This window comes from Chenopodium album, chromosome 21 (assembly GCF_948465745.1).
Source record: "Chenopodium album chromosome 21, dcCheAlbu1.1, whole genome shotgun sequence".
In the NCBI taxonomy this organism is placed as follows: Eukaryota; Viridiplantae; Streptophyta; class Magnoliopsida; order Caryophyllales; family Amaranthaceae; genus Chenopodium; species Chenopodium album.
In genome coordinates, this window is record NC_137854.1 from 8,140,069 (window position 1) to 8,162,064 (window position 21,996).

At 34.4% G+C, this 21,996-nt stretch overlaps 3 protein-coding genes across 3 annotated transcripts; all 3 read left to right on the forward strand.

Annotated features, from left to right (window-relative positions):
* The first annotated feature begins 3,782 nt into the window (after positions 1 to 3,782).
* LOC145601823 (thiamine biosynthetic bifunctional enzyme TH1, chloroplastic-like) lies at positions 3,783 to 11,289 on the forward strand. The gene is made up of 10 exons (XM_081657898.1): positions 3,783 to 3,967; positions 4,296 to 4,529; positions 5,809 to 5,883; positions 6,632 to 6,707; positions 6,795 to 6,870; positions 7,382 to 7,516; positions 8,572 to 8,636; positions 8,770 to 8,897; positions 9,104 to 9,354; positions 10,505 to 11,289. The coding sequence occupies exons 1-10, from the start codon at positions 3,929 to 3,931 to the stop codon at positions 11,034 to 11,036; spliced, it is 1,611 nt and encodes a 536-aa protein (XP_081514024.1). The 5' UTR covers positions 3,783 to 3,928; the 3' UTR covers positions 11,037 to 11,289.
* A 1,859-nt stretch (positions 11,290 to 13,148) lies between these two features.
* LOC145602286 (uncharacterized) lies at positions 13,149 to 18,090 on the forward strand. The gene is made up of 5 exons (XM_081658471.1): positions 13,149 to 13,411; positions 13,517 to 13,649; positions 16,693 to 16,817; positions 16,948 to 17,094; positions 17,756 to 18,090. The coding sequence occupies exons 1-5, from the start codon at positions 13,223 to 13,225 to the stop codon at positions 17,888 to 17,890; spliced, it is 729 nt and encodes a 242-aa protein (XP_081514597.1). The 5' UTR covers positions 13,149 to 13,222; the 3' UTR covers positions 17,891 to 18,090.
* A 1,789-nt stretch (positions 18,091 to 19,879) lies between these two features.
* Positions 19,880 to 21,241, forward strand: LOC145602641 (uncharacterized). Its single transcript, XM_081658811.1, has 4 exons — positions 19,880 to 20,245; positions 20,378 to 20,467; positions 20,607 to 20,703; positions 20,970 to 21,241. The coding sequence occupies exons 1-4, from the start codon at positions 20,011 to 20,013 to the stop codon at positions 21,106 to 21,108; spliced, it is 561 nt and encodes a 186-aa protein (XP_081514937.1). The 5' UTR covers positions 19,880 to 20,010; the 3' UTR covers positions 21,109 to 21,241.
* Positions 21,242 to 21,996: the final 755 nt, after the last annotated feature.

Genomic DNA, 21,996 nt, shown 5'->3' on the forward strand with positions numbered 1-21,996 from the left:
TTAGTTGTTTGATTAGCTTATTATATCTCTGTAAAAGTGTCGGGTCGTGTTAGGTTTGTTTATGGTATAAAATAAACTTCAAATGTCACTTAACTAGATATTGGGTAAATTTATTAGACTCTTGCATTTAGTCTTGTGACTTATTAATATAATACTATGTAGCTCAATCATCACGCATCATACAAGATAAATAAATCACTAATATGTAGGTTAACATTGTCACTTTGAGTTAAATAAAAAATAATAATAATAAATACAGTAATTAAAAAAAAAAAAAACAGTATGCTAGTTCATAAGTTACTCCACAACACACACGAACACATACTCCGTAGTCCGTACTACATACTCTATCAATCTCTTAATGTTTCACCAATTGTAATTCTTAGTATGTTTATTTAATTTTGTCATATACTGCATACGGAGTATAAGTTTTGATTGTAGTGGGTCACGATTATACTCTATCATATTTGGTTATACCACTTTTCTGAGCTATTCGCCTTAATAGTTATTAATACTATCATACTGTCACACACCCAGAGACTCATACAAATTTGCAGTATTAAATTTATAGCAAATAAAAATACAGAGCTGAGCTAGTATATATTTATTCTATTTTTACCATATCTTACACAATCTTTAGGTTCATTATGGTAAAGAACACAATTTCAAAGGCCTTGTCCTACTACCTCAAAACCCAAGTTGAGGTAATTAAGGTTCAATATTAAAAACTTAAATTATCAAGTATGGTAAATATGGTGACAAAGTCGAGGCTCAGCACAAACACTAAGAGGAATCTTTTTAGGATTTGAGAGACCATAAACCTCATCCATATCCAAATCTTGAGGCTTCATGTTATTAGGCAATTTCCATGCAAAACCATGAAGAAGATTAGCCAAACTTGTCTCTATAATTTTAAGGCCAAGATTATACCCTGGGCACATCCTTCTCCCCGATCCAAAAGGCAACAACTCAAAATTGTGACCTTTGACCTCTATATTTTTCCCAATAAATCTTTTGGCCTTTCATATACCTTAGGGTCTTCTTTGTATGGTGAAAGTATTTACAAGCACAACGGAACCTTTAGGGATATCATAGCCTTTAATATTAACTTGCTCCCTTGCTAGGTGAGGCGCGAGCAAAGGTGCTACTGGGTGCAATCTCAATGTTGAGATCATAGACAGCTTTTCTAGCAGCCACCTCACAGGACTCTTCTACACTCTCAGTGTAGCCCCCTATATAAACGGAAGCAATGGGACCACAGTCTGTCTTTATCACCACACAAGCAATGCTACCTGGTTCATCTACAAACTGGTAATCTGGATCAGGGAAGCTCAAATAACTGGTTATCTGCTTCAGGAGAGGTCGGAAAGGCATTATCACTTGCGTGGGTGGTAAGTCCATGACCTGTAAACATTTTTAATTCAATCAGTCCATCGATAAAGACACGATTCTTATTAAAAACTGCTATAGTGCAGATAATCCTAGACCTACACCATAACTCTCATGCTAGACTCACAAAATCCATACTATCTTAAAAAGTCCATTCCAACGGGCCAATCCCTAACAACATAGTAGGTCCTTATAAACAGCTAGCAAACAACATGCATCAAATAATAGCAGCAAACAAAGACAAGAAGCACCTTTTCATGATCAGAGTTAGCCATGAAAAAAAAAACCAACAACCACACTCATCTTTCCTCCACACAACCATGACTGCTTTAAAAGCCATCATTCATCAGTTCACTTTAAAAACTCAACACCTAAGACTCTACAAAAGAGACTAAAATTCCTGTAAATAACAATACACCACTACCCTGCACTCTAAACAGGACAGCTTCCCTTCCCCTCCCCCCTAAAAAAACACAATCCTATAAAATACATTCTTTTGCTAACAACGCATGACATGAAAGCAGCATCCTAAAATTCAAAGACACAACCATATACTATGACAACTCTAAGCTAAATCTAATGAACAACTCACTCAACCCAAAAACAACCTATAATAACCAACCCACTAATTAATGGGAAAACAACAATCATTTAACTTGTAAACTAAATGAAATAAGCAAAGAATGATTCACCACACGAACCATACTCCATAGACAGAACACAAAACATAGATAAAATACCAATCTATCTACAAATTAAAAGCAGATTGCTGATTCAAAAGCAAAAAAACGATTTAGCACATAAATTACACTCCATAAAAGAACACACAACATAGGAAAAACACCATCAACATGGATAGTCTAATCACATTGCTAATTTGTCCTTGTCACAGTCCAGTAATGCATGGAATTGTCATCTGTCATGGCTAATCACAGTCCAGGCTTGTCTAGTTTTTGGCAGTGTTTGCATCAACCAAACAATGAAATTAATTAATTAAAAAGATAGCCATATAACAATGTTCAGCGAATGAAAGCCAAGTTACCTGAGTTTCCTTTGTCTAAAATCTATCAGGCTGTTGTGGGCTTTCAGAACACAAAAAAGGAAAATAAATTTCAATGCAAGAACGCAAATGAAAGACAGACTGCAGAGAATGTGGATTCCTTATATACACATCCAACACAAGCACATACTAATAAGGTAATAATAAGCAAATACTTTGCTAATAAGCAAAAAGAGACACAAAGTCAAGACCTATGGCCAGTCAAATAAGGCAAAACTCTAGCAAGCCTTAAAATATGGAAGACCACATCCACATAAGCACACAACCTCATTGACCACATTATTGACCACATTTTTTTTTTTTTTTTTTTAATTTCACTGAAAGGACCTCATTGACTACATTAGTCTAACCACTCCTCTAACAAACCCATCATTAGGACACTAATGTAAAAGCACTAAGCCTATTAACAATCACAATAATCCCTTGTTTTCCCTATTTTTTACCCACTATAAATAATTTTTAATTTTGTATTGATTTCTAGCACTTCTAAGCCCACCCTTCTAATATCGATATTGTATCAATCTTGTAACTGATTTTTTTAAACTACTCACCATACAAAATTATTAGCACTTGTAATTAACCATCCTCATTGACCACACTTTTTGTTTTTTTTTTCCCTGAAACGACCTCATTGACTACATTAGCAATCACAATCATCCTTGTGTTCCCTATTTTGCATTCAGCATAACTAATTTTTAATCCTGTATTGATTCCTAGCACTTCTAAACCCACTCTTCTAATATTGATTTTGTATTGATCCTGTAGCTAATTCTTAATTAATTAATTTCATTGTTTGCCAGCGCCTGTAAGTAACCATCAACACTAACCCAACTAATAACCATATAATTATAATAACAGGAAAAAGGCAATGAAGAATTAGAAGTCTCGTGGATTGTCCCCAAAAACCCAGAGCAAAACAAGGAAAGGCATCAGCCAGCAACACCAAAATCCAACACAAAACAAAGACCAAACACCACGTGGGAATTAAAGGAAGGAAAAAAAAAAAGAGCAAAAAGGTGCGTAAGGGCAGAATTGCCAATGCACTGTAGAATTGAAACAGTAACCAATCTTCTGGTTCTTAAAAGGGTAAGGATATAACTCTATAATTTACCCTGACTAAACAAATAACCCCTTACAAGTAATCTATGACCGAATGAATAACCCATGACCAAACGAGTAACCTCTTACAAATGACCCTTGACTAAATGAGTAACACTCATAAGTAACTCCTTACTTTTGAGTATAGTTTAAAAAAACAAGATTTCAAGTCTAACCAAAGATAGTTAAAGTCTCACCTGATCTAGAGACAGAGGGCACAGAGCCCAGTCGAGCGAGATTTGACATATACCCATTCTTTGTAATCCACGCATTGTCTTAGAGGGAAGAGTTTATATAAACATATCTAAGCAACTCGCCTTCCCGGCTCCTGACATACGTTAGAAAAGTGGCATTCTGGATTCAGGAACCTCTTCCATCTTCATGCTGCATCCTCACTCTTTTTCTCTCTCCTCCACTCTGGTATCTCTCTTTATTTTTCGCTCTAATTCCCCGCTATTTTTTAATATTTATTCTGAAATCGAATTGCTTGATTACGACCCAAATTACAGCATTTCATTTTGGAATTTGATTGAAACAAAATACGATTATTTACATAGAACATGAATTTCCGCTCTTAATTTGTTATCTTTCATCGAAATTTAAACCTAAAATCACAACTAGCAACTCTGATTTTCGTTCCCTAATCACCCCAATTGATATACATAAGAGAACAAACCAAGTTAATTGCTAAATTTTGTTGGTTTTCATGAATTATTAATAGAAATGGGTATTAATTATTTTGGACTAGGGCACATTGAGTTTACCTAGGGCTATCAGAAGCTCTAATTGCCCAAGATTTTCAATGGTTTCAACGGTGAACAACGGTCCCAAGATGAAAATACCGCATGTTATGACGGTGGCGGGTTCGGACTCGGGTGCGGGTGCAGGAATACAGGCTGACTTGAAGGCCTGTGCTGCACTTGGGGTTTATTGTTCAACTGTGATCACTGCTGTTACTGCTCAGAATACTGTTGGGGTTCAGGTCTATTGTTTATCTCCCCTCATTATGTTTACAAAGTATTTATTCACTTGTTTTTGATGTATATGTGACATAGGAGGATGTGCATTATGGTATGTTGGTTTGTGTCTTGAAGAGAATTTGAACTTTGTTCTGTGAGAAAAATTCAGTTGTTTTAAATGGAATTATAACCTCTTATTAGTAATTGTAGAGGATGGCTAACATTAATGGTTACACTTCGTAGATTTGACCTTGTCTAATCCCGCATTCTAGGTTGTAGCCTTGTTATTAAGGTTGGTGGTATGTCGAAGAACTAATGTTAAAATATATCATGATAAACTCTATAGTGATATTAAAAGTTCAGCTTAGTGCTCACTGACCCTTGTGAAATCTTAGAAAGTTGGAAGTTTTGTATGGAGTACTATGTTCGCCACATATACTGCTAACACTTGGGCAGGGAATCTAAGGCGCAATTCTTGATTTGACATTGGTAGAAGGTTATCTATAGTCATTCAGAGCCTACATTTTACGTGATTAGTTAATAATTATATGATTCTATCTTGTATCCATATGGGTTCCACAATCGCTTTGATCCATACAAATGGATGATTGTAGGATAGTGATTGGTTTATTTAGCATGCAATATTGTTCGCATACCTTTGAATTTTGAAGGTTCTCAATTGATGAGTTATGTGTGAAGTTTGAAGATAACTCGTGGTCTAGGAGTTTTAATGTTCTAAGAGGTTTTCCCAAAGTATCAAGCACTGTTATATGTCGGGGAGTGCAACATGGAAACAGTCTCCAATCTAGCTTAAGTCGAGGAAAGCACAAGCTTTTATTGAGGGTGTAACAGAATTTCTGGATAAAAGGAGTGCACAAACCTCGTAGTATGTAGGGTGACAATTGCACATAATATTACACATTAGCTTAACTATCTCTCAGGGTGTTAATTGTATTCTTAGGTGAGGGTGAGAAAGTGCAATTATATCCGAATAAAGTTACCATTGTATTCCACTGTTACTTTTTTTTTTTTTTTTTAATAGGGACTAACCTTTGCAAAAGAGGTTGTGGTGTAGGTCTATTAGGGCCTTAGGGAAACAAAGCTTGTACTTATTTTGTGGTGTCTCTTGTCTTCCTAGATGTTTTATAATTGGTTGATCTAGTTGCTTACAAATGCTTGTGGAATCCTATAAGGACCTTTTTTTTTTGGGTATTGTGTGCTAACAAGTTGTGTTTTAATACGATGGTAAGCTGTTTGTGAACTTTGATGATTAAAATGGGAAATATTTGCCTTGTCTTATAGGGTGTCAACATATTGCCAGAGGACTTTGTGGCTGAGCAAATGAAATCTGTGCTCTCAGATATGGAAGTTGATGTGGTAAGTTCAGTTAAAGCTATCTGAATCCTTTTTGTCAAGGATTTTTCTTCAAGAGGTATATAAGTGGCTGAACTTGGTCCTGATAGGACATTCTTTGGGTTAGGTTTTGCTGACCTGCTACTTTTTGCTCTGTTGTTGGTTGCTTCAACTTAGCATACTCCAGTTTCTCATGATGAATAAATGTGTTTATGTCAGTTCATTCAAACTGTATGGCCTGGCATTCATCAGTTAATTGCTTCAAAAACTTTGAAGAGTATCACTTTAGAGCTGGGTTCATTTTTATTTCCATGCCGGTATTCATTAGCTATCCAGTTGCTTAATTTATCAGCACTTAAATTAATAATTTTTTAAACTATTGCCAAGAACTCCTTGTGTTAAAACTTACTTATCTTGATACTTGTTGCATTAATGTAAGTTGACCCAATTGAAAATTATTTGCTGAAGTATGGATTTTTGTCCTGCTAAACATCATTTGATTATATATTAGAACAGGAACGCAAAAGTGATTGAGGTTAGATGCTTTGTTACAAATTTGGAGTTTTGATCATGGCACATAAAAGAGTCCTTTCATTTTGAATTCTTGAAGTGATTTCCACCCTCCCCCACCCCCCTTCTTTGCCCCCAGCTATCACTACTTTCTTTATACTAATTTATATTTTGATCCTCGAAAGCTTACATTCCTACAACTACAAGTCCTGTCTCATGTTACTAGACTGTAGGTTTTTTGTAATGATGTGAAATTTCTCAGGTAAAAACGGGTATGCTTCCTTCTGTTGGTATGGTCAAAGTCCTCCTCCATTCCATCAAGGAGTATCCAGTTCAGGGTATGTATGCGTCTCTGGATTAAATTATTCTTAGTTTTTGCTGCAGTTGTGTATTTTGAGCTGAGTTGATCATGTTATTGAAGGAAGCTTTGGTGGTGGATCCTGTGATGGTAGCAACCAGTGGAGATGTGCTGGCTGGTTCATCTGTTCTACCTGTATTTAGGTACGTGTCAACGTGTGACAGTTTTAAGATGCATTGCCTCCTTAGTGGAAGTGAGTATGATATCAATGTCTATGTGTGATGTATAATAAAATTTCATCCTAGGAATAGGGAATCAGAATATTATTTAGTGGTGGTATTTAACCAAAGATAGTCACAAAGCAATGAAGAGGCAAAGTCAAATAGAATTTGTTAGACTGTAGTTGCAAAAAAAGGCTTATATGGAACTAATGGGAGGTAGCATTGTTCTTTCTGCCATTGTGTTTGCCAGTCAAAAGTGTATTTAAAGGCTTTTTGGCTCGATTAATGATTTTTATCAAGGCTGTAGCATTGATGCCGTGTCATTCAGCTTTTACTATAATGATTTTCCGTTTTCAGTTGCTTTCTTTTGTATTTGTATGTTTTAATTATAATGTTTGTTGATTTGTTGCTTTTTTAAATTACTTTTGATAGTTCTACATGCTACCCCTGTTTCTTTATTATTAAATTTTTTTAAATAAACTATATAAAACAGGGAAGAGTTGCTTCCTGTGGCTGATATAGTGACACCAAATTTAAAAGAGGCATCATATTTGCTTGGGGGCATGCACCTTGAAACAGTTGCTGACATGCGGTCTGCTGCAAAATTGATACATGATATGGGTCCACGGTAAGACCTTTACATGCCTTTGATTTTCTTATTATACACTTCTTTTCTGTACTGTGCTTATTAGTTTGTAATAAGGATGTTATCCTTTTATTCAAATGATTGTTATCTGTTACTGATATATGTGACTACTTTAAGTGTGGAAACAAAATTTGTATGTTTTCAGTTAGAGCTACAGACCTTGATGTAGTTTTTACCGTAAACCTGGGCCTATGAAATGGGAAGACAAGGGAGGAAATATGATTTCCATCTAGTCAGAGTTGCCATTATTATCCCAAGCCTTGGGCTTATTAAACTATAGAACTCACAAGCAAATATTATAAATTGTTGCTGGTGCCTTTTCTAAGAAATTAGCTTGAAAACTAATGTAGAATAGCATATTGCAACAATAAACTACATAATGATTTCAGACGTTAAAGTACAAGCTGCCATTTGGTTGAAGCTAAACAAATCCAGCTATGTTTTGGTTTTTTCATTGATAAAAAAATTGTTTCTTGCAGTTTGTTTTAATTTTTAAGTATGTGGATTTGTGGTCTTTGTTCTTCTATATCTAATAGACTAATACTACTATCACTGTATCACATTTCTAACAAAATGATAAAATGATCCCTTTATTGATTTATTTTTCTCAAGCTATATTGCCTCGTTGTTAAAGGTGACCCCCATTTTTTTCCTAGATGGCCAACCAATCCCAACACTATAAATGCTTTGATCAATAATTGGCTTGGGTGATGATCACATGATGTTTTTGGGTGCATATTATAACATCTCACGCAGTTGCTATTTGTAGGAATGGTTTAAAAACCATCACTCTGGTGATGAGTCTTATAATTAGTAGTTGAGATTGAGGCCCTGGGTCCTGGACTCTTGGTTTGACTTTTTATAGAAGAATTGCAGCCAATAAAGAAACAGAGAGAAAATTAAATGAGGGATGGATAATAATGTCAAATTGAGAAAATAAAATTGTGAATTGATTATTAATTTTTGTGCCTGATGAAGAACACAAGCTGCAAAGGTTTTGCTGCTACAAATACGTAATATACTTTTCTCAATTTCAGAAATGTGCTTGTGAAAGGTGGTGACCTCCCTGCCTCAATGGATGCAGTTGATGTATTCTTTGATGGTATGCTATTATATCCCTTAACCCCTTAAGGTCTACTGAGGTCATGAGGATGATGTTTTCTCTCTGCTATTTCACCTTTTCTTTGTCAGGTTATAGAGATTTGATTTTTTCTAAAATGAATATCTATTTACAGGAGAAAATTTGTATGAATTGGGCTCAACACGCATTAATACCCGTAATACTCATGGCACTGGATGCACATTGGCATCAAGTATTGCAGCTGAGTTAGCAAAAGGTTTACCAATGCTTTCAGCTGTTAAGGTAAATATTTCTTTTTATTGTGCCAGTATTAAAGTTTCTAAACAGTGTATATGGTGAGGTCAATTCATGTAATCTTTGACTTTTGTGTCATTATGTTCTTCTAAGACCTGCTATTTTATAGACTACTAATGGACCCATCTGATAGGCAGTCATAAATATGGTTGTTGTAATGAACTTCTAACATCTTTCTCTAATTTCTTTTGCAGATTGCCAAACGTTATGTTGAGACTGCCTTGAATTACGGGAAAGATATGGCTATTGGTAGAGGACCTCAAGGCCCCTTTGATCACTTGTTGAAGCTTAAAGCCTGCAGATCAGTTGCACCTCGTGCTTTCAGTCCATCAGATCTATTCCTCTATGCTGTTACAGATTCTGGGATGAATGGGAAGTGGGGCCGTTCTATTACAGATGCTGTTAAAGCTGCTATAGAAGGAGGAGCAACCATTGTTCAACTCAGGTATGTTTTAATCACTTATACATTTATTTTATCCTTTTGCTTCAACAATAGACTTGAGTGTGGTGTGAGTTCAGCTTGGCAAGAAACTAGTATCAAGTAAATTACAGTTTGAGTGAAATTATTCTATTCTGTACTAGGAATATGCATTATTTGTTCAGCTGATTTTAGATTTTAACATTGGGATTTTCTTTTGAGTTCTGATTGGTGCTGCTAGAATATGTTTTTGCACTACTTTTGGCTTATGTCTTTTATTCAATTATGAACTAGGTGTCTAGGTCCTTAAGTTTATAGATCCTTTTTTCCAAGATAATACACGAAGTATGGTATTTCACTAGTTGAAACATGAGCATAACAAATTATTTAAGAATTCTCAACTTTGAAAGTTGCTATGGCAAAGTTGTTAAGATTTTACGTTGTTGGGAGTCATCACCTTCTCTAGTTTCTCTACTTGCACCAGTGATTATCTCTCTCCACCTCTTCCAAAAAAACATTTATGTGTGTGTGTGTGCGCGCGCGCATGTGTGTGTGTGTGTGTGAGAGAGAGAGAGAGAGAGAGAGAGAGAGAGAGAGAGAGATAACGAGCTCTCCATTTTTAGTTCCGGTGCTTTCTAACTGAGTTTGAAATAAAGCTGAAAATTGGCAGGCTAATAGCCAAGTGTTCTATCATGTTCGTAAAAGGATTCTAATGATAGATTGTTTCAATCAATCAATCAACCAAAGCCTTAATCCCATAAGTGGGGTCGGCTACATGAACCAAATATTTTTAGACTGAATAAAATATTTTTAGACTGTAAAAGAACAAAGTCTACTCTGAGAGAATTATTTTCTGCTTTTTATTTAAAATTTGTTCTTGAGGAGATACATGTATAGCTTGTTGCTCTTGGCTTCAGAAAGTTGATAAGGTATTTCTGAACGATATTTTTAAACTGTTGGCCTTTTCTCCTCCCTTCTGTGTGTTACCTATCTTTCCTTTTTCTCTTTGTTGCTTGGAAATTGCCACTTGCTTGTAGGCTTGTAGCTAACAATTTTGCAGCTTATAGTAATGATTATCATTTGGTTTTGTTTCTGGACATGATAATATTCCAAGATTTTCTGCTAATATGCGCTGAAAGATCTGGTTTTAAGTCTCATTTTCTTTTGTACTTATTAGGGAAAAGAATTTGGAAACCTGGGACTTCATTGAAGCAGCCAAGGAGTGTGTCAGCATTTGCCACTCTAAAGGAGTTCCAATCTTAATTAACGACAGAGTGGATGTAGCATTGGCTTCTGATGCTGATGGTGTGCATGTTGGCCAATTTGACATGCCAGTATCTCTTGTTCGATCTCTTCTAGGACCTGAAAAGATTATTGGTGTTTCATGTAAGACCCAAGAACAAGCTCATGAAGCTTGGATCAATGGGGCTGATTATATTGGTTCTGGTGGTGTTTTTCCAACTAACACTAAAGCAAATAATAAGACCATTGGCTTGGATGGCCTGAAAGAGGTATGCTTGGCATCAAAACTACCTGTGGTTGCAATTGGTGGTATAGGCTTGTCCAATGCTCATTCGGTTATGGAAATCAATGTGCCAAATTTGGAAGGTGTTGCCGTTGTCTCAGCCCTTTTTAATGCTGAAAGTGTTTCTTCGGCAACTAAGCAGCTGCATGAAATTCTAAAGCAGGCTGTACAAACAAGAAAGTAGGGAAAGAAGAGGCGTGATGGAAATGCTGTTGCTGTTCATCATTCTGATCATTTGTGTACTCTAAAATGCATTTTTTGGTGAGGTGAGTTTAAAGCCTAACATACAATGCTCAACAGATGAGAAAGATCATGTGGAAGATATTAGAGATCTCATGCCTTTCATTGACTCATTCTATTTGCTCTTGATTATTGATTTTGGATTCATGGCTACAATGAGGAATGGTTGATCCATTTAGCACGTTGTGATTTGCCCATCTTATATATTCTATTTATTTTTGTTACTTGTCTTTTTTAAATAATGTACTTAAAATGTGGCAATTATAAATTAAGGGTGAGCTTTTTGAACACTTGTAATCTTTAAATCCAACATTTGCTATTGTTGGTTGTGATTTGTGATTTTGTGAAGCAGATTGATGTACTGGTAGATTATTGATTATTAGGATCAATGATTTTCAATGAAGTGTGAAGGGTGAAGGGTGACTTTTGATTTTGGGATATGGCCCATATGGGACGATCTTTCATTAAATTTGGTGTTACTTGATTTCCTAATTTCCTAGTTGGATGTATTCATGTTATGCACAAATTTGCAACTTGGCCAATTTCATGAATATGTTGTGTATGGAGTATGGACCCAATTATTGGTAGATGTAACAACTAATTATACCAAAATTAATACTTTGTATTAAGTTTACAAACTAATTAAGAACAACTAAACAATGACACTGATGGAGTAGTCCCGATCACTTTTTCTCTCTTCCCTTATGCTTGTCAGCCGGTGCACGAAATCTATCTAGTTTTCCTTTCTCTGGACTTCATCCGTTCCTCGTGTGTGTGCACCTTTTGGTGTGGACATGTTACATCTACCTCTAGTATCACAACGTATGGTGGATATATTCATAAATTAGTTGTACCTAGTTTCCTAGAAAATTATGGAAGGGATATATGAGTTTTGTACAATTGTACAGTCTTTCAACTCCTTACTCTTCTAACTACTTGTTGCCTTGCTTTGTTGGTGAAGAGTGGGACGTTATTAGATGACAACATAATGGAAGAATTATGTCAAAATAACTACCAATGTCGTCATGTGACAACATAATGTCATGATTTCAACCTTATAAAGAATCAAGAATATCAATCATATGCAAACAAAAACAAATGTATTAAATCGATCAAGAGGCCAATACAAATGAAACAAGAATTGAAGTCCTTAAAAGAAAATAGGAGATACACCCCAGAGGAGTGAAAACTGAGAACACAGGATGTAATTAGCTTAATTTGCATTATTAAGATTGCTAATTATCTCTTGTGTTCTCAGGTCACCCCTTTGGGGAATATCTTGTTCTTCAACATTATCATGATTCATACAGTCAATTGATAGAGGTATGAGTTTCTCTTGTTGTATTGCCAATTTGTAATAATGTAATAAGATATGAGTTTATAGGCTATAGCATTGCTATGTGTGGCAAACAGGTCATTCGACAATGAGTGTCGAAATCTCAAAATCAATTCAATTCTGATATTACTACTCCGTCCCTAAACTGCCTTCTTTCCCATGAATCCTTTTGTATTGCATGGTTCTTTAATGTAGTGAGAAGACAAAGGTTATTTGATTATGGGTTTATAAAACAAAGAGGATATGAAACCGTGCTAATTTTGGATTAAATTTCTCACCAAAAAGTAGGAAGAGGCGCAAATAAAGAAGGGTTAAAATATGGAAAAATGGAAATCCTCAATGGGAAGTTAACGACAAGGATACGGTGAATTACCAAAATGATTAACAGTTTTTGACGGGTACCATGTGTATAATATTGAAAACAGTGGAGATAGCATAAAAAGGTTACTTTTACAATGGCACTATGTAGAAAAATCTAGCTGTGTCAATTCGAATATTCAAGTCGGGTTTAGTAGGGTCAGGTCAGATTAAGTGGGGTAGAGTTTAGTGTAATTTTTAACTTTGCTAAATTATCGTGCCCATTCAAGTTACAATTTGAATCGAATATTTTTCGAGTCGGTTTTAGCTTGAGTTGACAGGTTTTGACAATAAGAAAGGGTTAAACACCAAAAAAAAAAAGAAAAAAAAAAAGAAAGGGAGGCCTTGTGGGTTTAATGAGTTAATTTTATTCCACACCAAAAATACAACAAAGAAGAGGAAATACTTCGTACTTTCGTAGTGATCTTCTACTGAAAATGGATATGGAGACTGACGCTTCAAATGACACAGAAATCACCTCAACCCAACTCTTCAAAGCCGCCGAATCCGGCGACGCTTCCCTCTTCAATTCTCTCTCCAAAACCCAACTCTCCAAATTTCTCTCTCTTCAAAACGACGACGGTCGCTCGCTCCTCCACGTTGCCGCTTCCTCAGCTCATTCCAAGGTTGCATTCTTCAATTTCATATTTTCATTCAATTTTTTGATTTTAAATTCTTTTTTTAGGGTTTTTTCTTGTTTAATTAATTCAATTTTTCTGGGTTTTACTTAGGTGGTTGAAATTCTAGCTGAAGCTGATTCAACAGGGAAAGTGATTAATAACAAGGATGAAGAAGGGTGGGCCCCAATTCATTCTGCTGCTAGTATTGGAAATCTTGATATTCTCCAAATTCTCCTTGCTAAAGGTTTGTGATTTCCTTTGTAAATTAAGTGGAATTAACCTGGGGTTTGATTTAATTTTAGGATTCTTGTCATTTACGCTTCAAATTTAGCTGGGGTTTTGGGTTGATTGAGGAATTAAGGGGCTTTATGGTTTGGTTGTTGAACTTTTAGATTAATGTACTTGTATATTTATAGTGCATAACAAAATATACTAGTACTTGTATTTGGATTGTGATCCTGTGGTGATTATATGTGAACAAGCATTTGTACTATATGTTTAACTCGAAGGCGGAGGCACGCTGTTGTCGCTGTGTTTGTGGTGCATAAAAACTGAATGTTTCTGGTTATATAATTCGGTATTAGGTTAGACACATGTTTGTTTGACAGGAAAGATGCATATCGCCGATATTGGTGTTGTTGCATACTTGTGTTGGAATTATTGATTTTGGTGATGTCTGATGATAAGTTTGGGTTCAAATGATGATAGTGGACCAAGTACATGAAATGAAATGTGATACTTTAAGGGCCTGTTTTGCTCACCTTAATTTCAGTTCAGCTTAGCTCCAATTAGTTCAGTTCAGTTCCTAATTTCCTTCTCTCATAAACTATTCATTTCATTTCAGTTTAGTTCAGCCCCAATCAGTTCAATTCAGTTTAGTTGTTTTCATTAAATCGAAACAGGCCCTAAGCTCCATTGTTTTGGCAAAAAATCAATTTTCACATGACATAATCTTATAAATAGTTGTTGTTTGTTTAATTGTTTCTTTAGAAAATATATTGTAGATGAAGGGGTAAAATGTGAGTGGAAGAGAGGAGATGATGGGAGGAGAGGAAAGGGATTTTAACAGTAAGATGGCAATCATTCTTTTTTAGAGGAAAATGTTTTCCACACTTAGGAAAACTATTTTTCCACATGTGAGAAAATTGTTATAAAATGTTTTCCACTCTTAGGAAAACTATTTTTCATATTTGAGAAAATTGTTATAAAATGTTTGCTGCCAAAACAAAAGCAACATTAGTGTGATTATAAAAAAATGAAGCAACTTTAGTGGATGAAGTAATTTCTCGTAGCAAGGAATTTATAATCTTTGGTTCTTAATTAAAAGATTTTGTAATTGACCACCGTTTGTGATGTGATCCCTTGATTCCATCTCTTTACTATCTATGTTTTGAATTAATAGAGCAAATTTAACTTTCCTTTCTAACTTTATTAAGTTAAAATGTTTTCTTATATTACTACTCTGTATATCATAGTATTATTTACAAATTGACACTCATATATATTTACACTTGATATAATCTAGCAATTATATTGTCATGCAATGAGTAGGTTTTGAGTCAATTTAGTTATCTAATACGAAGTATAGTGTACTGATAAGGCCTAGACTCCTAGGTGGGGTTAGGTCTATGGACAACACCTTTCAAGTATAGACGGCATTGTCATAGAGTTGAAAAGACTCTAAAGTCTAAAGAAACTATTGAAAGGCTAGGGGTGTTAATGTGCTGTGTCAGTAGTATGGTACTACTTTAAGAGGAAGTTCACGGAGTGATTCCAATAGGTGAGAGAGTGGCTTTAGTTTCCCTTGTTCCTATGTCCTTAGTCTATCATAAGAAAATTAAAAGGTAGCAAAGGTTTATTCAATTGGAAAAATGAGGATTGTTAATGAGAGAAATGAAAAGATGCTTAAACTGCCTTTGGTTTCAAATCTCTTGCTAATAGGATCAGCTTGTGGGAAAATGCAGAGGCTGTAAATGGGCAGTAAGAGTAAATTGTATACTAACTTTCCTTCCTCATCTTCCTGTCTGTGTGTCAATTTCTTGCCCTTTGAGGTACTAAGTACAAAGGAAAACGTGTGTATATGAGTTAATAAAGGGCATGACAGGTTTTCATGTCAGTGATCGAATATATAGATGCTAAATGCTAGGAGTAAACCGGCCTCTTTTGAAGGCATAGGAAGTGAAGTAGATGTGGTCAAGGCCTACTCATAACATCCAACAGTTGAAACAAGGAACCCGGAGGATTTCACCCATGACAGAAATGCAGCACGGTCATTCATGATTAGGTTGTCCAATGAGGAGTAAATGGGTCCATAATTTGGAGTCAACATTGAAGTACAATGAGGTCTTTGTTACTGGAGAAATTAGGGGCTCTGATGTATGCCTAGGGAAAGAAATATGATGTAATGACAAGCTAGGGATGCTGGTAGGCATTAGTTAGGTTAAAACAACCTGTGAGGATAGATTTTTAATGGAACTTAACATCTCTAAAGGAAAAACATTGTTTTGTCAGCAGATTGAGTGATTTAAACCCCTTTAGTGTTTGAATGTATCCAAAAGGCACAACTTTGGTGATAATTTATCTTTTTTAGTTCTTAGGACCTTCACGTGTGAGGGGGAGTGTTGTTCCTCATGTTATTCACATGTGAGCCGGAGAAGTAGAAAGATATTTATAACCTTGTAAGCTCTAGGAGCTACTCTGCCCAATGCTAATCAGTTTTGGGATGGAATGTTTTAGGATGTAACTTGCCTTAGGGTTGAAATTGGTCTAAACTCTAAAATTGTCATTTTCTGTAAATTTAAACATTTACATTATTGGGTAGAGATGAGATTATAAGACAAAAGAGCCCTATTTATACTATACCAATTACTTGATTGAACTAAAAAGCATTTTGAGGTAGTTTGAGGATGTTACACTTATTTGGATGGGTTGGATCTAAGATTTTATTATCATGCAATTTTTATTTTTTATTTTTTTTTATTTTTTATTTTTTCAGGGTGTGTTCTATTTACTTGATTTTTACGTCTTACTTGAAATTTTCAGAACTTATTTTAGCTCTAAATTAAACATGGATAATCCTTTTCAAAACTTGTTTGAACTTGTTTTCCTTGAAGAAAGTGGAAATAAGGTAACAAAATGTGGCCTTTTGTATAAAACAATTATGAACTTGTTTGAATTAATATTTTGAGAATCTAGTCATTCTAGTGATTTACATCATGATATATGAGTATATAATACATGGTTTTGATCCCCCTATTAAAATTTCTTGGCTCCAACCCTGTGGACAGGAGCTGATGTTAACTTGAAAAATGATGGTGGTCGAACTGCTCTTCACTATGCTGCTAGCAAGGGATGGGTGAAGGTTGCTGAGTTGTTGCTTGCCCATGGTGCAAACATCAATGCTAAGGACAAGGTTCATAACTTGTCAAAATAACTTTTTATAGAGAAAAGAAACATTAACTTTTTTAATTTTACTTTATTGTACTTTTTGATCTATATACTCGTGTTGCACATTGTGGCTAATGCTCAAGTGTTTGTTTTAGGTTGGATGCACACCACTGCATCGTGCAGCTAGCACAGGGAACTCAGAGTTGTGTGATCTCCTCATTGAAGAAGGAGCTGAGATTGATGCCCTTGACAGAGCTGATCAAACTCCTCTAATGACTGCTGTCATATGTGAAGACAGACAGGTGAATTTTAGATGGCTACCTCTTTGTGATGTCTTCTTACCAGCCTTAGCTCTGAGATGATTGACAACATCTTCCAATAAGAATTTTCTGTTACATTGTCCACCCCTCTCATAAGTCATAATTCATGTTATATTTTTTTCGAAAGTACCCTGTATAATAACTGTGTAATTTTTTTTCTTCTCCCCATTACTTGAATTAAGGACATATTAGGATTTAGGATTATCATATACCCTTTATATTAGAATGGTAACGGCTAGTATATGTATCAACCAATGTCGATCAAAGGAAATATATTATGTTCTACAATTGAATTAGTACTAAGATTTACTGCCACTGTCTAGTCTCCAATTAAGTTTTTGACAGTTTGACCAATATGAACTCTGTTTTTTTTTTTTTTTTTTTTTTTTTTTTTTTTTTTTTTTTTTTTTTTTTGATATCGGTCAAAATTGCAGCAAATCACCTTGGTAATTTTCTTTCCGCTATTGCCACGCCTAAAACTCTGTTCTTGCTATCACACTATTAACTTTTTAACTGCAGTTACCGGTTTCAAAAACAGACTTCATTGCTATCAGCAGTGTGTTTTTGCTTCATTGCTATCAGCAGTGTGTTTTTGCAAGGAACTTGGCTTCACAGTCTGATTTCTGGAATTGACTTGGCGCAGGTTGCACTTCTTCTAGTAAGACATGGAGCAGATGTGGATATTGAAGACAAAGAAGGCTATACAGTCTTAGGTCGCGCTCCAAAGGATCTTAGGGATGCTATTATTGATGTTGCAAAAGCCATGAGAGAAGGCTAAATCAAATGTGGTTTTAAACTTGACAAAGGAAACTCCCTCATAATTGGTTTTGGCATGTGTTCATATCTACCTTGTTGAGCCTATATACTGATGTAAATGGTGTTGGAAATCCAAAGGCAGTCCTTATACTTGTTAGACTTTCAATTTTGTGATCAGCTTAACTTTGACATCATTTATGGAGTAACGATTTTCCTTGATAATGTGATTTTTTTTCCCTCAAATACCTTATTTTTGCAAAAGTTTCTACATATAGGTCCAAGTAAACACTTCTTGTAAATGCTATTATAATCATGAATCCACTCTTTGAACCAAGATTACACAAAATTAGAATCTCCTTGTTGAATGGCTTTTTTCCCTCCGAGACAGAATGGTCAATATAATTGATGTTATGTGAAGGAAATAATCGAATTCAATTAGTGGTGTACCAAGGAAAACTGTCAATTCAATTAGTGGTTTATTTAGGAAAATTGTGCATAAAATTCAATCATAGTAGATAAATAGTTATCCACTGACCGCTAATTGAATTAGAGATTTATTGAATTAAGAAACACTGGTTTATTGAACTAAGAAACACCAATTAAATTAGTGTTTTAGTATTATAATCGCTAGTTGCCTCAACGATTTATTGAAGTCTTATTTGATAATGATTCACTTGTTAGCTTGGACAATATGAAATTATAAAAGAGATAGATGCATTTGGAATAATCATTACTCCCTCCGTCCCTAAATTACATTCCTCTTTCTCTCTATTATGTGAGGAATAAATGCTCGAAAGATGAATGTAACTTAGGGACGGAGGGTGTAATATAGTAATACTACATATTATTTAGGGAAATCATTCCTTCAACAAGATACTAATATTAATGTTGGTGGTCATTATGATTTTTGCGGTGGATGAATGAGAGAAGAGAGAATAAAATACAAATTGAGAATGGATTATAATGAATTGAAATTTTGGGGGTTTTTTTTTATGAAGAAATAATGGGTTTTTGTTATAAAATAAAGAAAAAGAGAGAGAAATTGAGGAGAGATCAGTATATTTCTATTCCATTGATGGGATATATATATATACAATATAACTAGGGTTGTTTGGATAAGAATATAAACCCTAGATCTATCTAGAATATTCTGGAATGATACAAGGAGTAAAATGGGCATCCACACAAATCCACAATATTTCATAACAGTTTTTATATATTCAAATGGGTTTTTATTTGTTCAAATGCAAACGAACCTAATGGGTTTTTATTTTGGGTTTTTTTATCAAAGAAATGGGTTCCAAGATTTGAAATCTTGAAATGATATTATAAAAATGTAATTTTTTTTGTTGTTTTTGAATTTCGAGCTTCAATATATATATACGCAGTTGTTATTTATTGTTGGATAACAAGATAAATTATATACTCCCTCCTTGTTTTTTTAAGTGATACATATTGACCGGCATATAGTTTTAGGCAATTTAATTGACTTAAATAAACCAAGAGGTAAGTGGGGTAGTGGAGTATTAAAAAATTGTTAAATAAAGTTAGTGGGGTTTATAGTTTATTGAAAAGTAATATATGTGAGAGGAAAGATATAATAAAAAAGTAGTAGTGGGTTTGGGTGGGGATCATGAGAGGAGAGAGACTTAATATTTTAATGTATTGTTTGCCAACAAAGGAAATGTATCACTTAAAAAAACACGGCCGGAAATGAAAAATGTATCACTTAAAAAAACACGGAGGGAGTATGTACGACTTAAATTAACGACCTAGCTAGCTAGAAGCCAAACAAATTTTGTCTTGGGAAACATGCAGTCAAGTTTGTTGCACATTTTATGAAATGAAAGTATTACAAAGTAATGTTCATTTTTAAGAAGTGAGATAAAATTGGAAGGGGTAATAAGTGAGAAAATTTACCAAATACGAGACAAACAAAAATGGCAGAGAGAGTAGCAATTAACGGACTTAATACTCTAGTAGTTTAGGCCTTTGAAAAGGTGAGAGCCGTGAGATAAACAAAAGTTCAAAACTAATGCCAACCGTTTATTTTTGTTCTCTTGTTATCTTTTCTTTACTCTCTTGTAAGAGAGGGAGTTTGAAAGGAAGAAGAAAGAAGGTGAGAAACACTTATACTTTCCAATGATTTCTTCATCTTTACATTCCTCCTTTCATGGCTCTTCTCTTCAATTCCCTCTTTTTAATCAATACCCAAAAAAAATTCAATCTAGAATTTTCATTTCCCAAATTAAATCTCAAAAAAACTTAGTTTCCAATTATGTTAATAATCCTCCTACTACTAAAATCACTCAACAAGGAATGCAAAAATATTGTGTACCTTTAGCTATTTCATTAGTCCTTTGTTGGTCAAATCCAGGTAATTTCATTTCTAATTTTCTATCATTTTTATTATTTGCTGAATTTGGGACTTTACTGATTTTTTTCATGATTTTTTTTTTTTTTTTTTTTTTTTTTTTTTTTTTTTTTTTTTTGGGGTGATAATATGTAGCTCAAGCAGGGTTTTTGTCTGGCTCTACTGGAATTGAATCTATTCCAGGTCCTGAACTTCCTAAAGTTGAATTCCTAGATCGCTTTAATGGTATGTAGTCTATAAACTCGTACTACCTTAGTCTGGATTTTATCCTCTTGTCACGAGTTGACAATGTAATTTGAACTAGTAACGTGACAACTAAACTAAGTGTGATTGCGTTGTTTGATTACTTTGATGATACCTGCAGAAGAGAACCAAAAGAAGTACGCTGAAAATGATGAGAGAATCAAGTCATCGCCTATCATCAAAGAGCTACTTGAGCGGTCCAAAATGAATAAGGAGAAGTAAATTTCTTATACCCATTACAAAGTTCAAAGCTATTATTTGATGCACTTGTTACTTATTAGCATCATTTTAATATTGCTAGGAAATTCTTGTAATGTGATTGAAATCACTCACTCTGTTCAAAATTAATTGTCACGTTAATAGAATATAGTTTGGACTAATAATGTGACTGCTGAAGAATATAGTTTGGACTAATAATGTGACTATTGAATCCGAGACGAGGGTGTAGTGTATTTAATTAGTTTGGTAATGGTAAAATTGACAGGAACAAGCAAGAAATACTGGACAAGTATTGCTTACGAGGAGCAGAATGGGGAGTTGGAGATTGCTCTACTGAAGGAATGACAGCAGAGGAGAGAGATACTTTCATAGAAACGCTCAAGCAGAAAATTGGCAACAAATGATTTTTATTTAATTAGAAAAAAAAAATCTTTTTTGTAAGCCATTAATTAGCCAATCATGTACACAAGTTATTAAAGTTTTACTCTTGTTTGATCTCATTTTAATCTAATTTTCATGGAAGTATTCTTATAGAAATTACTATGTAGTAACTTATCCTAGGTACATGTACTTTTTATAGAGTATCTTTATTATATAATGAAAATAATAGGCGTGATAGGCAATATTAAGAAAATAACATGTTATCAGCTTACCTTGAAAAAATGTTATTAAGAAACAGCTAGTGTATACATTGACTTTAAAGTCATTCTAACCACAATCTTATATGTTAATTACTTGTATATATATATTTATATGCTTCTAGTTGCATTATAAGGGAATTATTTAATTCAATACTAGGTGTTTGAGAGGTAGGTATCAATGATAAAAGCATAAAGCTTGATGCATAGATTCAAGAGTGAGTATTATGGAGACTTTCAATTTTGGAGTAACTAAGGTGACTTTTACTCATAGTTAGGGAAAACCTAAAAAATTGCAACCAAAAATCAAGGAGGAAGCAAAACAAAAAATGAAAATCAAAACATACAAGTATACAACATACCTACGGTGAACATTGTATTGTCAGCCATCATGAAACTCTGACTCTTGCTTACATAAAGATTATAGAGGTTTAAATTAATACTTTAATATTTCATAAAGTGATGTAAAATCTCGTTAGTTAACAATAGAGAAGAACATAATTGATCCCGATACGATAAGCGATAACGTAAAGATAACTATTAAGAAAGCACCACAGTATCACCAGAGGAAAACCTAAGACTTTGCCCCCCCAGTAATTAAGCTTGATTAATTAGTTATTAAACTTAAATAACCCTATTTTACTTATAAAATAT